Below are 13588 nucleotides of genomic sequence, written 5' to 3'. Positions count from 1 at the left end.
CATATCCTGTCTTCAGACCCAACCCAGCCTGCACATGAGCCCTAGCCTGCTGGGTCTATATCAGAGACAGAGCCCACAAAGGAGATCCAAATGCTGAAATCTCATTGCAAAAATACAATGAATATGAAAGATCAAGGCAGTATTCCCCACCCCCAAAATTTCTCCAATTCTATAAAAATGTTCTCCTGTGATAATTACCAAGATGAACTGTAGGACGGACTGTAGAACTTAAAAGAACAATTGTAAACTTTTTTTAAAGAAGTCAAGGAGTTTTTTAAGATGGCATTCACAGACAGTTCAGTGAACTTAATTAGAACATAAAAAATAATAAGCATATGAGTGATGTCCAATGAAGCAGATATAAGGCTGATAGAAATTATGAAAAATGTCCAGGATTTGAAAATGGAATTAAATTAACAGAAGTAGCAAAGAACTCAAACTGAAATGAAATATAATTAAAAACCTAGTAACTCAATGAGAAAACTCAAAGAAAAGCCTTACAACTAGAATGAATTAAGCAGAATGGATTATCAGGACCCAAAGATAAAGTTGAGGATCTAGATGAAATAACCAAAGACTATGAAAAAAAAATTGTAAAATACAGGAAAGAAGAATGCAGGGAATGTGATATTGTCATGAAATCTGCCAAACTTGGAAATCAATGTAATAAACCACATAAATGGACTTAAATACAAAAATCATGTGATCATCTCAAAAGATAAAGGAAAAAGCATTTGACAAAATCCAGCATGCCTTCATGATAAAAGTCTTAGAGTAGGACTAAAGGAAATGTCTCTCCACATAATAAAAACTTTATATGAGAAACCTGTATGTGGAAGCCAGTGTAATCCTATATGGAGAAAAACTTGAAGCAATGCCATTGAAGTCAGGAGTGAGACTAGGCTGTCCAATATCTGTATTCATTTTCAATATTGTGCTCAAAGCACAAGCTGGAGCAATAAAGAAAGCAAAGGCAGTTAAAGGGATACAAATATAAAAAGAAGTCAAACTATCCTTATGATGATATGATAGACACAAGGGATTCCCAACAACTTACCAGAAAACTAAAAATTACCAAAAATTTCAGAAATGTGACAAGATACAGAATCAACTTTGAATAAATCAGTAACTTTTCTATACGCCAACAATGAGCTTGCATAAAAAGATATCATGGGCATTCATATAGTTAATATAGCTATTAATAGAGAAAATAAAGTACCTAGAGATAAGCCTAACCAAAAGGAGGAAAAATCTCTACAATGAAAACTTTAAATCTCAAAAAAAAGGGACAAGACTAGAAAACAGGAAAATATCCCATACTCATGGATTGGGAGCATATTAATATTGTGAAAATGATCATTCTACACAATTTATTGGTTTAATGTGATCCCATTAAATTCCTCATCACATTCTTTACAGAAAAGGGGAGGGGGAATTTCAAAATTAATATGGAAATAAAAAAATACCCTGAATGGCTAAATAATCTTGAGGGGAGATGCTGGAGGGATTATCATTCCCCATCTCAAGATGCATTAGTGAGCCATAGTAATAAAAACAATATACTTAAACAACAACAAACAAACAAAAACCAGCTGTAGACCAGTGGAGCAAAGACCCTAAACATGAGTATGACTAACTACACTCATCTAATATTTGACAATGATGACAAAAATTATAAGCTGGAGGAAAGATAGCATTTTCAGTGATGCTAGGAAAACTGGATGTCCATATGCAGAACAATGAAATTAGACCCGTATCTGTTACCTTGCACAAAGCTAATTCCAAATGTATCAAAGACCTGAAGTGAAACCCCAGGCACTGAAACTGCTGTCTCTGATTATCATGCATGATGCAGACATAGGAAAGGACTTTCTGAAAAGGATCCCATTTGCCAACAATTGAGAAGACCTTATAGAACTAAAAATCTGCAGAGCTAAAAATATCACTTGAAGAGGGGGTTCATAGAATGGGAGAGAATCTTTGTCACCTATACATCTGACAGAGAATTAATATCCAGAATATATAAAGAGTAAAGATTCTTATAAAAGCCAACCCATTCAAAATATTTACCAGTGACCTGAACAGATTGCTTTCAGAAGAAGAAACTAAAATGGCTAAGAAATACCTTAAAAACAAAACAAAAGGAAAACATGAACAAAAAGCAGCCTTTGATCTCACCCTGATCAGAATGGCAATGACCAACCAAACAACTGAGAACAAATGCTGAAGGGGGTGTGAAGAAACATAAACACCCATTTATTGGTGAGTTTGCAAACTGTGCAGCCACTCTGGAATTTGTGGAGAACCCTTAAAAACTAAAAACAAATCTACCTTATGACTCTTGAGCAGAAACATACATGGGACATTTATATATCTTCTGGGTGATAGATGTGCTCTGTAACCTGACCAGGGAGATAGTTAAATCCATGTAAACAAATGTGAAATTTTATTAAGTCATACTCTTGGCTGGGCATTTTTTTTAGAATTTTTGCCTCTATTTTAAAAATTAATATGCTCTAAGTTTGTGTTACTTATTGAAAGTTTCATATTAAACCCATATGCAGGCCAGATTGGTGTTCACTGGGTAAAGGTGCTGGCTACTGAACCTGACAGCCTCAATTTGGTCCTGAGGACCCATATGGTTGATGGAAAGAACCAACATGTGTTTGTGCACACATGTGTACATACACCTAAAGACTTTAAATAAAAACTTCATGTAGGTTTTTAAGCACCCATATGCTGCAGAAACAATTCAGAATATTTTGTTAGTTTAAGTCTTTGTTAAGTGAATTTGTTTTGGTTAATATCATATATATATAGGCATGGAACAACTCTAAAAAGAAAAACACATCTACCTCATTCAGGCCTATTGTTATTTGCATGGATCCCGAGAGGCATTAGATATTTTCAACTCCACTAATAAAGCAGCTGAATCTTATATTTAGAACCTTTTGGGAAGTTTGTTTTCTATTTCTTTTCTTGCTCTCTCTTAGTAACACATGATTGAGCCTAATTCTAGATTTTTTTTCTTTTTGAGACAGAGGTTCCAGACCAACCTGATACTAATTCTGTATCTACTCTTTGTATTACCTGTTAGCTCCTATTTATAATGTTTTGTCTCCTATATGTAATTGATTGAAGTGTGATGTATCATTTGAGTGTCAGATATTATCAGAATGAAATGGCCACGTTTGTCTGGAACCTGCTGCAGAACCCATAGACCAACTTTGAGATTGTTATTCTTCTGCTTTTCCAATCAAGTGCTAAGATTCTCATTTTCTTCCATTTCTAGCCCACAACTCAACTTCAGTTTTTTCCAATAACATGATGCAGTCAAAGCATACTACTTTAGAATATAGTATGTGTAACCCCAAATGTTGCATACACAGATATAGACATAGTCCCTTCATCAGAAATTGTTAAATATCTATCATTTTTGGCTCTTGTAAATTGGGGAGATGTTTTATTCTGCTGGCAGAGATCTCGACATTCATTCATTCTCTCGATAAATAACTAAACTGTTTATGAGTAGACTCAACATGTAAGCCCTAAATTTTGCAACCCGTGAATAATAATTTATATCCCTAAAGGACTTTGCATATGTGATTAAACTAAGGATTATGAGGTTAAGATATCATCCTGGATTACCTAGATAGATGTACCCTATAGTCCAAATGGTCTTTGTAAGAGTAAGAAAGAAGTCAGAGAAAAGGACACTATGATGTTGAAAGCAGAATTTGGAGTGGTGCACTTTGAAAATAGAAGAGAGACCACAAACCAGTGAATATATATGGTCACTTGGAGCTAAGAGAGAGAGAGGGAAGGAAGGAAGAAAGGAAGGAACGGAGGGAGGGAGGAAGGAAAAGAAGGGAGGGAGGAAGGGAGGGAGAAAAGGAAGGAGGGAGGAAAGGAAGGAAGGGAGGGAGGGAAGGAGGGAGGAAAGGAAGGGAGGGAAGGAGGAGGAAAGGAAGAAAGGAAGGAAGGGAAGGAGGGAAGAAAGGGAGGAAGGGAGAGGGAGGAAAGGAGGGAGAAAAGAAAGGAAGGAGGAGAGGAAAGGAAGGAAGGGAGGGAGGGAAGGAAGGAAGAAAGGAAAGGAAGGAAGGAAGGGAGGAAGGAAGGAAGGAAGGAAGGAAGGAAGGAAGGAAGGAAGGAAGGAAGGAAGGAAGGAAGGAAGGAAGGAAGAAATCCTCTCTTCAGGGCTTCCCAAAAGAAAAAGCTCTGCCAAAACTTAGACTTCAGCCCAGTAAGATTTCTCATTTCTGACCTCCACAATCTTTGGAGAAGACATTTGTGTTGTCGTACACTGAAAAATTTGTAATAATTTTCTATAGTGGCAATAGGAAATGAATATAGAAATTATAATTTATTAGTTTACTATGAAAGGGATATTTTACAACCTTGAGCAAAAAAGCTTACCTCAGTGTACAAATAATTGTTCATGAAAAGTGAAACATTACTTCAGTAGGTGTGTTATTAGCAAGCTATGCCATTAACATATGAACACCTTTGTGCCTTCTACAATGTCAAAATATATTGAGTGTTAAGAGATTCACAAGCTATACTTCATCAAATTTGTATTCATTCCTTTGGAGTCATAATCATGGCAATACTCCATTTCACTCTAATAATATCTGGCACCCAAATGATATATCACACTTCAATCAGTTATATATAGGTGACAGAAAAATGAGTCTGGGGGAGTTAATGAGTAACAAAAAAGTAGATCCAGAGTTGGTACCAGTCAGAGAGCCATTTCAGGTGGGCAGGTGCTGGACTGAGAACAAATCTAAAAGATACAGGTTTAGGAATCTGGACAACTTTGAATTTGGTGATGTTAGTGACAGGGAGATCAGGCTAATGCCAAGTAAAGGGACAGTTGGAAGTATGTCATCTGGAAATATGTTCTAAGCAGGGTCTGTGATTAAGTGCCATGTTGGCATGTCATGGTGTGGGCTATGTTCATATTTGGGGATGCATTATTCATTGGTTTGATGTGTCCAATAAGCTTAAAGGTGGTATTTTTTAAATAAGCATGAATAATTCACTCATCAGTCTATGTTTTAGGGTGCTAGGCAGAAGGTGATTATTTATGAACAAGATGTCAATTCATTCTGTCTCAGTATTTCTACCCTGCATTGAGTAGCTGGGGATCAAGCAGCTCTTCTAGCCAAGATGGAATAACTTAGGACAAGGAAGGGTCAGAAAGCTACTGTTCTAGACAATGTGGAGAAAGATTAAGTTGTTTTTTTTTTTTGTGTGTGTGTGTTAATACTACTGTTCAATACTGTTAATGACTTTCTGGACTTTCTTGAATATGGCTAAGAAATGATAACAAAATAAAAGAGTTAATGTAAATGGCCTTTAAATGAAAGGCAGAGGGAAGAGGAAGATGTGAGTGGAAACTATAAAGAATATTTCAAACGTCTTTCTCATTAATCATCTGATAGTATTCTTTTGGCTTATCTTTCAGTGAAGCCTGCGTTGAGGAATGTGGTTCTTCCACCGCATTTGTGGTGATTTGTGAATTTTAGCCTTTGTGCTAAAGATTATACTCTGGCTTCCCGAAGGAAGCTACACTACTACGAATGATACTACTTTGAAGAACTCATCTTTGTAGTTACTTGGTGGTGCTCATATATTTTGTGTAAAATCTAAGTCAATGGGAGAGTTTTGGCTGTAGAAGACTGTCCTAGGAAGAATCTAAACTTTGTTGAACTCATTTAGAGAATGACATTCTTCCCTAACAATTTCTTTTGATTAAAACACTTCTGCATGACAGGAGCCTAGCATAATCATCATCAGAGAGGCTTCACCCAGCAACTGATGGAAACAGATGTAGAGACCCACATACAAGCATTAGGTGAAACTTGGGTAATTCTGCAGAATAGGAGGAAGAAGAATTGTAGGAGCCAGAGGGAGTCAGAGACACCACAAGGAAACCTTCAGAATAAACTAACCTGGGCTCATAAGGGCCTACAGAGACTGAACCACCAACCAGGGAACCTGCACAGGATGTACCTACAACCTCTGTGCATATGTAACAGTTGTATAGCTGAGTCTTCCTATGGGGCTCCTAACAGCAGGAGCAGGGGCTGTCTCTGCCTGTATTGCCTGCCTTTTGGACCCTTTTCTTCTAGTAAACTAATAGGAGAAGATGCTACTAGTCTTACAGAAACTTGATAATGCCAGGGCTGGTTGATATCCAGGGAAGGACTGGGAGGTCAGGAGGGAGGGAAAACTGCTGTCTTGATGTAAAGTAAATAAATTTATTTAAAAAATTGATTCTTCTGCTTTACTTTATTTATTGTTTTATTAATCCCAACTATCCAACTTGATAAACAGGCTGCCCATCAGCAACAAGTTGCCCATCAGCATTTACATGAAACTAAAATATTTCAACTTGAGCAGCCTAGAATTTAGATACCCCGTGTTTCTGAAAGGCACTGAGAGAAAACCTGCTTGCTTATAGTAAATCAAACATGTTCAGAGCTGAGCTAATGCCAACTCAATCTTCTAAGGCCAGAGTCAGATTCCAAATTTTCAAAGCATGATCCCAGATGAACATCAACATCACTTGAAAACCTCTTTAGAGATACAAATGAGCTGAGCATTCCAGGCAGAGTTGGAAACTCTGTGGCTGAAACCAGCCTTTCATGCTTAACAAGCCCTTCAGATAATTATCATACCTGGTAAAGTTTGAGAATAATTGATGTAGACAAAGTTTCACTCTCCTCATAGAACAGATTTACAGAAAAAAAAATGTTGGGAAAGCTTGCTCTGACCTGGCAACTCAAATGGACAACTGCTTCCTTTCTGCCAGAGTTCTAGTAGACTGTAACCCCTTAAATGGTTTAATTAAAAAAAAAAAATCACTTATGTTTATAGCTGAGATTAAATATTTTGTATTTAAATAACTGCTTTTTATTAGAATTATACAAGTTGAAAGTAGTTGGTTCTATCTGTTCTCTAAAGATATCTAAGATATTTATAAAAACTCATCTAGCAGTAGCTATTCAGAATTATGTAAGATGCTTTACATCAAATCTTGTTCTGTGTGATGGCCAGAGAATATTTAAGTGAATTTTTTTTTGCTCAATATTAAAAGATATACATTTTTTTAGATTTTAATATTTAATGTGTTTGCATCTTAAACTTAACTTATGTAATCCTAAGTATTTGCAACTCCTAAAAATCAATAAGCTTTGCATAAGCAGCAAGTAGTAATGCTGAAACTTTCTTATCCTCCCATAGGTTTGCTGAAATACAGGTTGTATGAAAATGCATGTGGCTTTGTGGAACATGAACAATGTGGATACTCTAATATTTAAGAAAATGATATAATAGTTTTGTTGTAGTAAACATCTATCATTTATTTTTGAAAAACAAAAACCAGAAGTCATTTTTTTCTGTGTTTCCTCTTAGATAAGCAACAGGAAAAGCACTCACCAACCTTCATTGATGGACCTGGATGGTTCCTACCTGAGTGTAGCCAAACCACAAACTCACTGTCAGACCAAGGCAAGACCTCAGTCAGCAAACCTGGGCTCAGCTTCAGAATCCCTTATGGCAATGAGGAGCAATTCTTTGAAACCAATAACACTTTACCATCCCAAAGAGGGTTTAGAAAGAGTGTCATCAGAAACCAGAACATGTATTTATCAATCTCCAGAGAGGAAACCAATAGATGCAACCCCAGTAGAGAAAGCTCTACCAGAAGAGTTGAAGATCAAGGAATATCCACACCTTCCACCTGCTCCATCTAGCCAGTGCTGTGGTCATAAATTCTCTGAAAGTGAAAGTTATGTTCATGAGAACTATCATTCTACAAACATGGCCCCTCAATATTCTAAGACACATCCAGAATCATGCAGTCATTGTGGGATTTCCTGGGCACCTCTCATGCATGGTAGAGTGCCACAGCATTCCAGTGAAACTGACATCAAAAAGCAGCTCTCAGAAGATCGAAGGCAACAATTGATATTTCAGAAAATGGAACTAGAAATTGAAAAGGAACGCTTGCAGCATCTGCTGGTCCAGCAAGAAACAAAACTACTTCTTAAACAGCAGCAGCTGCACCAATCCCGACTGGATTACAATAGGTAAGTTCTCCCTGTTCTTTCAGTACTGTCTGTAGGTTGGAGAATACAGTTTCAAATGCTGGTTTTTACAAACTTCAGTTCATAGAGGTTCTTCAGCATCTTGACTTGCTAGAGTGCATATTAGTTATGACTACAAGTAGATTCCTGTCTTCTATAGAAGCTATGAATGCATCTATGTGCAAGGGTGCTGTGTCTACACATGTGTAGGCAAGAAGAGGACCTCAAGTGCCTTCATCTATCTAGCATTCTCTACCTTACTTATTTAAAACAGACTCTCTGCTAAATCAGAACTCACCATGTCCACTGAGCTCCTGGGCTCTACCCCCAAAGCTAGGGTTACAAGCACATGTAATCGTACCTATCTGGGCATTGAAATATGAAGAACTCAAGTCTTCATACTTGAGCAGCAAATTCTTTACCCACAGAGCTCTCTCCCAAGTTCCAGTGATAACCATGTGCTTTGCTATTTGGTATCACTATGGAGATTTAAACATTAAATTGTTTATTGTAAATTGTTTATTTCAGAGTGTAGAATCACATTGTAAAAAAGTATGATTGGTTGTCTTCATCCTACAATCATGTCTTTCAGACATCATATAAAACAAATCATGAGGACCATTTAAATGTAATACTTACTAGTCTTGAACATAGCCTGCCTTATAACTAGTCCTAATGAACATACCCGTATACTTTTTTCTATTAAAAATTACTTTTTCCCAAGTAATCTTTTGAAGTTTTCTTTGTATAGATTTCAGAACATGTAGTAGTATGTTACATAAGGACAAAACATGTGCTGCGTGTTGATCATATTTGCTCTGTACTTTCCCTTTTATTTTTTAATTTTTATTGGTGCTGGAGCTCAAGCCCTAGGCCTTGTGCATGTTAGGCTAGTGTTCTGCCACTGAGATATACGCTCACCCTTCATTGTTCTCTTCTTAATGATCTCCTTACAACAGTGTTTCAAAAGCAGGTTTGCTATTTTGATGCTATGTACTCTTCACTGTAATTTTACATTCATAAGCATAAAGTTTACTATTTAAGAAAATTATAAGTAAGTCATATATAAGTATATTTAGAATTTTAAAATGTGGTATTTATATCCTTAAAAGACAATGAATTGTAAGTTTCCTAAGGAAAATGCTTCTGTCTCATTATTTTTGTCTTTGTGGCCACTATTCTCCCTTATAGAATCTTATTAGAAACACTTATCTCTTTAGAGTTGTAGCTGACTTTTGAGGAAAATCTTATATATGTATACATTTTACATTATACATATTCATAATTACTTTTAAACTTCATTTTGAAATAGTTACAGGTTCATGACCAATTTTAAAAATAATTGAGATATTCCATATGACTTTCACTGATGGGTTACAGGTTACATAACTAAACTTGTGAATTAGCATTAGTACAGTGTGTGTGGTTACTGCTGCTATTTTATTGAGTGTCTAGTTTGCTGAAACCACCATAATAAAACACAAAGGTATTTTTGTCACAACAAAGATTGCCATATTTAGGGAGCTTTTGAACATTATTTTTGTAACATTTTTTTGAGCCTCATCCATGTTCTTTTCTTAAACTTCATATAAATATAAATATAAATCCTTTTATTATGGTCCCTGAATGCTACTGCTGCTTTTAATCCAACTGTGTTATTTCTGTTGTGCTTTAGTCAGGTGTCTGACTCTACTTTATGGTCTCTTAGTCATTTACAAGAATCTAGTGAGGTTTGTTGTCTTTCCTATTTTTGCTGGTGATATTTTTTTTTTACTTCTCTCAGGTGAGCAATTTTCTAATGTACAGTTAATTTTTGCCTGGTTTTTATTTATGTCTTCTGTTTCATTTTTAGAGATTTTCTGTCTTTCGATTTTATTTCAAGGATATTTAGAAGTGTTCTTTGTAATGTCTGTTCTAATATTCCATATTCCCATTAGATCTTTTTCCATCTTAGTATTGTCTATTCATTGTTCTAGGCACTTAGTTTGTAGCCTAAGTCACTGGGTGTTGCCCTCTAATACTCAGAGGCAGAGGGCTTAGCTGCCTCATGAGAGCCCATAGAAATTGAAAGTCTGGCTTCCACTCAGCCTCTGCTGGTGGGAACAGGGCAAGTGATGCCCCACATTTATTTTGTGGTTGACGAGAGTGGAACATTAAGAGTAGTTTTACTGTTTAAAAGCTTCTTGCTTCTTTGACTAAATGGGGAGAATTTTTCCTCCTTTCCATGCTTTTGAGGTTTCTCTGTCAGCATGTTTTTGGTATTCTAAGTATATGGACGAAAACAGAGTCCTTAAAACACAGCATCAGTACTATGGGCCCATTCTACTTATTGCCCATCTTTCTGTCTTTCTTTGTTTGCTTCAAAGTCATCAAGTTCATTCATAGGCATCGTAGCTGTGTTGGGCTGTTGGTTGCTCATCTCCTTGGAAGCTTGCTGGTATCTTGTGGTGCCAACAAAGTTATTCCTCAGGGAAGGGACATGTAGGTCAGCTGCAGCTCACGTGACTCTGGGTCCTGTTTTTGATGTGCATAGTGTCTTGGGCAGTAAGAATTGACCTTCCACCTCTGGGGGTCAGTCAAGGGTAACAGCAATAAGTTGTGTGGTTTTTGGAGTCTTTTAGACACCCCTAACCAACAAACTCAAAAAAACCAACCAACCAACCAAACAAACAAACAAAAAGCTTCTCATGTTTTGTTTCTTATATTCTAAAGATGTCTGTCTTCTGGAAAACTCTTCAGAAATGGTATGAGTTCTACCATGGGTCTTTATCCTAATTTTATTTTTAAGCTGACTCTATTTATTCCTGTATTCAGAATTACTTTCTTCAAATTATCATTTCATTGAATCAATTCTATTGCATAAATGAATATTACCCTAGGTAGTTGCTATCTGCAGTCTTAGAAAATCCTTGGTGTTTCACTAAGTGGAGTTTGGTGGAGGCTTTTTGAGGCAGATTCTTCACCTGTGGCCCAAGCTAGCCCAAACCTGTGTTTCTCCTACCTTCTCCCACATCCTGGGGTTGCAGCTGTCAACACACCAAGCTGAAGTCATTTTTAACTAGAGGAGGCTCTTTCTTCCTACTGCTTTTCTACTGTGGAAATCAGCTGACCTGCCATTGTTAGCTGGGACAGGTCAGAAGTCAGAGCCTTGATTTATCTATTTAATCAGTATCACGATTCATATTTTTAGGCTGAAAGTGGACCTACTCTCTGGCCTACTTTTTAGATTTATGCAGTTTTATCACTTAAGAGTTAACTGAAAGTCTGCACAGTAGTGTCATGAGCCGAGAATATCTGTCGTGAATGAACCTTCCTGATGCAATGCCTTCCTTTCACCACTTCTGAATTTTAAAAACCAGTAAATGCTTTTCCTATATTACATGCTGCCAATCAACCTAGTTTGCAAAGCTTTCTGTAATTTGCAGTCATCTCTGTACCCATTTGCCCCATTTTTCCTAAGAAGTTTTTTTTTTTCTGAAAGTTTGCCTTGTTATAACTTTTGCCTTATACTATTCGTATTCTTTTTTTCATGCCATCCGTTCTCCTTTGGCTTAAATATGTTTGCTTTCCTTTTCCAGTTATCTACACCTCATATAGTCATTGTCAAATAGCTAAAATCATACTACTTAATTTTAGACCTGGTTTCTTTCTCACTAGCTCCTTAAGTTATAGGATATATATATATGAGCACCATAGTATGTTTTGTGTGACATAGACCTATAACTCAGCTCAATTTTCATTGCTTTAGAAAACATTTGTTATTTCTGCCCAAAACTATGTGGGAGGAATACGTGGTGGAATGAAACTTGATCTATCTCAGTGTGTTATGCACAGTCTCACACACTAATTTATGCAGGATATGAACTATTGTATATCTTTATTAAATTTGTAATTCAAGTGGTCAGGTAACTCACTTCAATTGCAGTAATAAATTAATTCTAGTTATGCGCATGGTATTATTTATGGTGCTTTAGGATATTCAGGAAATGTATTGGAAAGACAGTCTATAATTGAATACCAAATAAGTAACATAAAATTAAAGTTGTTAAAGTAGTTCAGAGTTTGGGGATGAGCCTTTCCCACTGAAATGAATTTGGGAAGACATTAACACTTACTTAAATTCTGATAAATAATTGATTCTGCTGTGTTGAGATTACATAGTCAGTGCTTTCAGAAAGTCTTGCTTTGTGAATCCTATCTAAATTAGTCAAAGATTTATCTGAAATTGCAGTACCAAGAACTACCATAAATTCATTTGGGAGTAAGAGTAAAGTAGTGCAAGGCTGTTTATAAATATTCGTCTCTGTCTCCAACATTTATAATGTACATACTGTATACCTAGGGTATAAAAAATTGGACTGCCTCCACTATTTAAAAATTGTATCACCTTGGGCAAGTTTTGTACCTGGGCCTGTCCCACTTTCCTCTGTGGATACATATATGTATTACTTTACTGGACTGTCTGTGAAGACCAGTACAATAATATAGGTAAGATACATTCCACACGTGGTTGCTACTATTGTCATCAATATAATTTCTACTCTTGCTGCAGAGGCTATTCTGACTGCTGTTATTACTATTTTTCTTACTCTTTTCTCACAGTTGCCTGATTTTAGCAGTTTATACATTCATTTACCTATCACCTTGTGTGTCACTACAATATAATTGCACTGTAAATTCCATCTCTTTGTCTACCACTATGTATAGTTACAAGTAAAAAAAATGGCTTTAGATAGTGATGAAAACTATATTCATGATGTTCTTACTGCTTCATAGTTTGATTTCACAGTTGAAAATATGCTTGTATATATAACCAGAGAACATTTCTAAAAAGTTGAAAGAATAGATATTAAACATCACATATTTGGTATCAGTGATTGATCCCTAAACTCTAGATAGAAGGTTTGTGTGCTATGTTTTCAACAGCTTTTTCTTCTCAGTACATGTGAGTGTGGTCTTAATAAATCTCAGTAGATAATATGTTTTCTGTCTTAGGGTTCTTATTGTTGTGATAACACTGTGAAGAAAAGCAAGCTGGGAAGGAAAAGGTTTATTTCTTACATTCCAGATAATAATCCATCACTGAAGAAAGTCGGGGCAAGAATTAAGCCAGGCAGGAACCTGAAAGACAGGAACCAAAACAGAAGCCATGGAGGACCTCTGCTTACTTGCTTTCTCCCTGTGGTTTGCTCAGCCTTTTTTCTTACAACATCTGGGACCACCAGCACAGATTAGAGCTGCCTAAACTGAGCTGACCCTTCCACATCAATCAGTAATTATGAAAATGTCCACAGCAATTTGGTGGGGTTATTTTCTCAGTGGTGTTTGTTTGTTTGTTTGTTTTGTTTTGTTTTGTTTTTCCCCAAATGACTCTTAGTTTATGTCAAATTGACAGTAGACATTAACCAGGACACCTAGTTCTATTTTTGTCTGTGGCCTAAAGAAAATATATTGGTCACTGATCTCTTAGCTCTTTGAAGTGTCAATTTAAG

At 36.3% G+C, this 13588-nt stretch overlaps 1 protein-coding gene across 5 annotated transcripts in view; it reads left to right on the top strand.

Moving 5' to 3' along the window:
* Positions 1–13588, top strand: part of Kiaa1328 (KIAA1328 ortholog) — a 226847-nt gene that overhangs the window by 113331 nt on the left and 99928 nt on the right. For all 5 annotated transcript variants that reach the window (XM_055625418.1, XM_055625415.1, XM_055625414.1 and 2 more), the window contains one exon: positions 7423–8099. In XM_055625418.1, the coding sequence (XP_055481393.1) occupies positions 7423–8099 (677 nt within the window). The remainder of the gene's footprint in view (positions 1–7422; positions 8100–13588) is intronic.

The sequence above is a fragment of the Psammomys obesus genome, unplaced genomic scaffold (assembly GCF_907164565.1).
Source record: "Psammomys obesus unplaced genomic scaffold, mPsaObe1.curated_primary_1811, whole genome shotgun sequence".
In the NCBI taxonomy this organism is placed as follows: Eukaryota; Metazoa; Chordata; class Mammalia; order Rodentia; family Muridae; genus Psammomys; species Psammomys obesus.
This window is presented reverse-complemented; position numbering and strand designations above follow the sequence as displayed.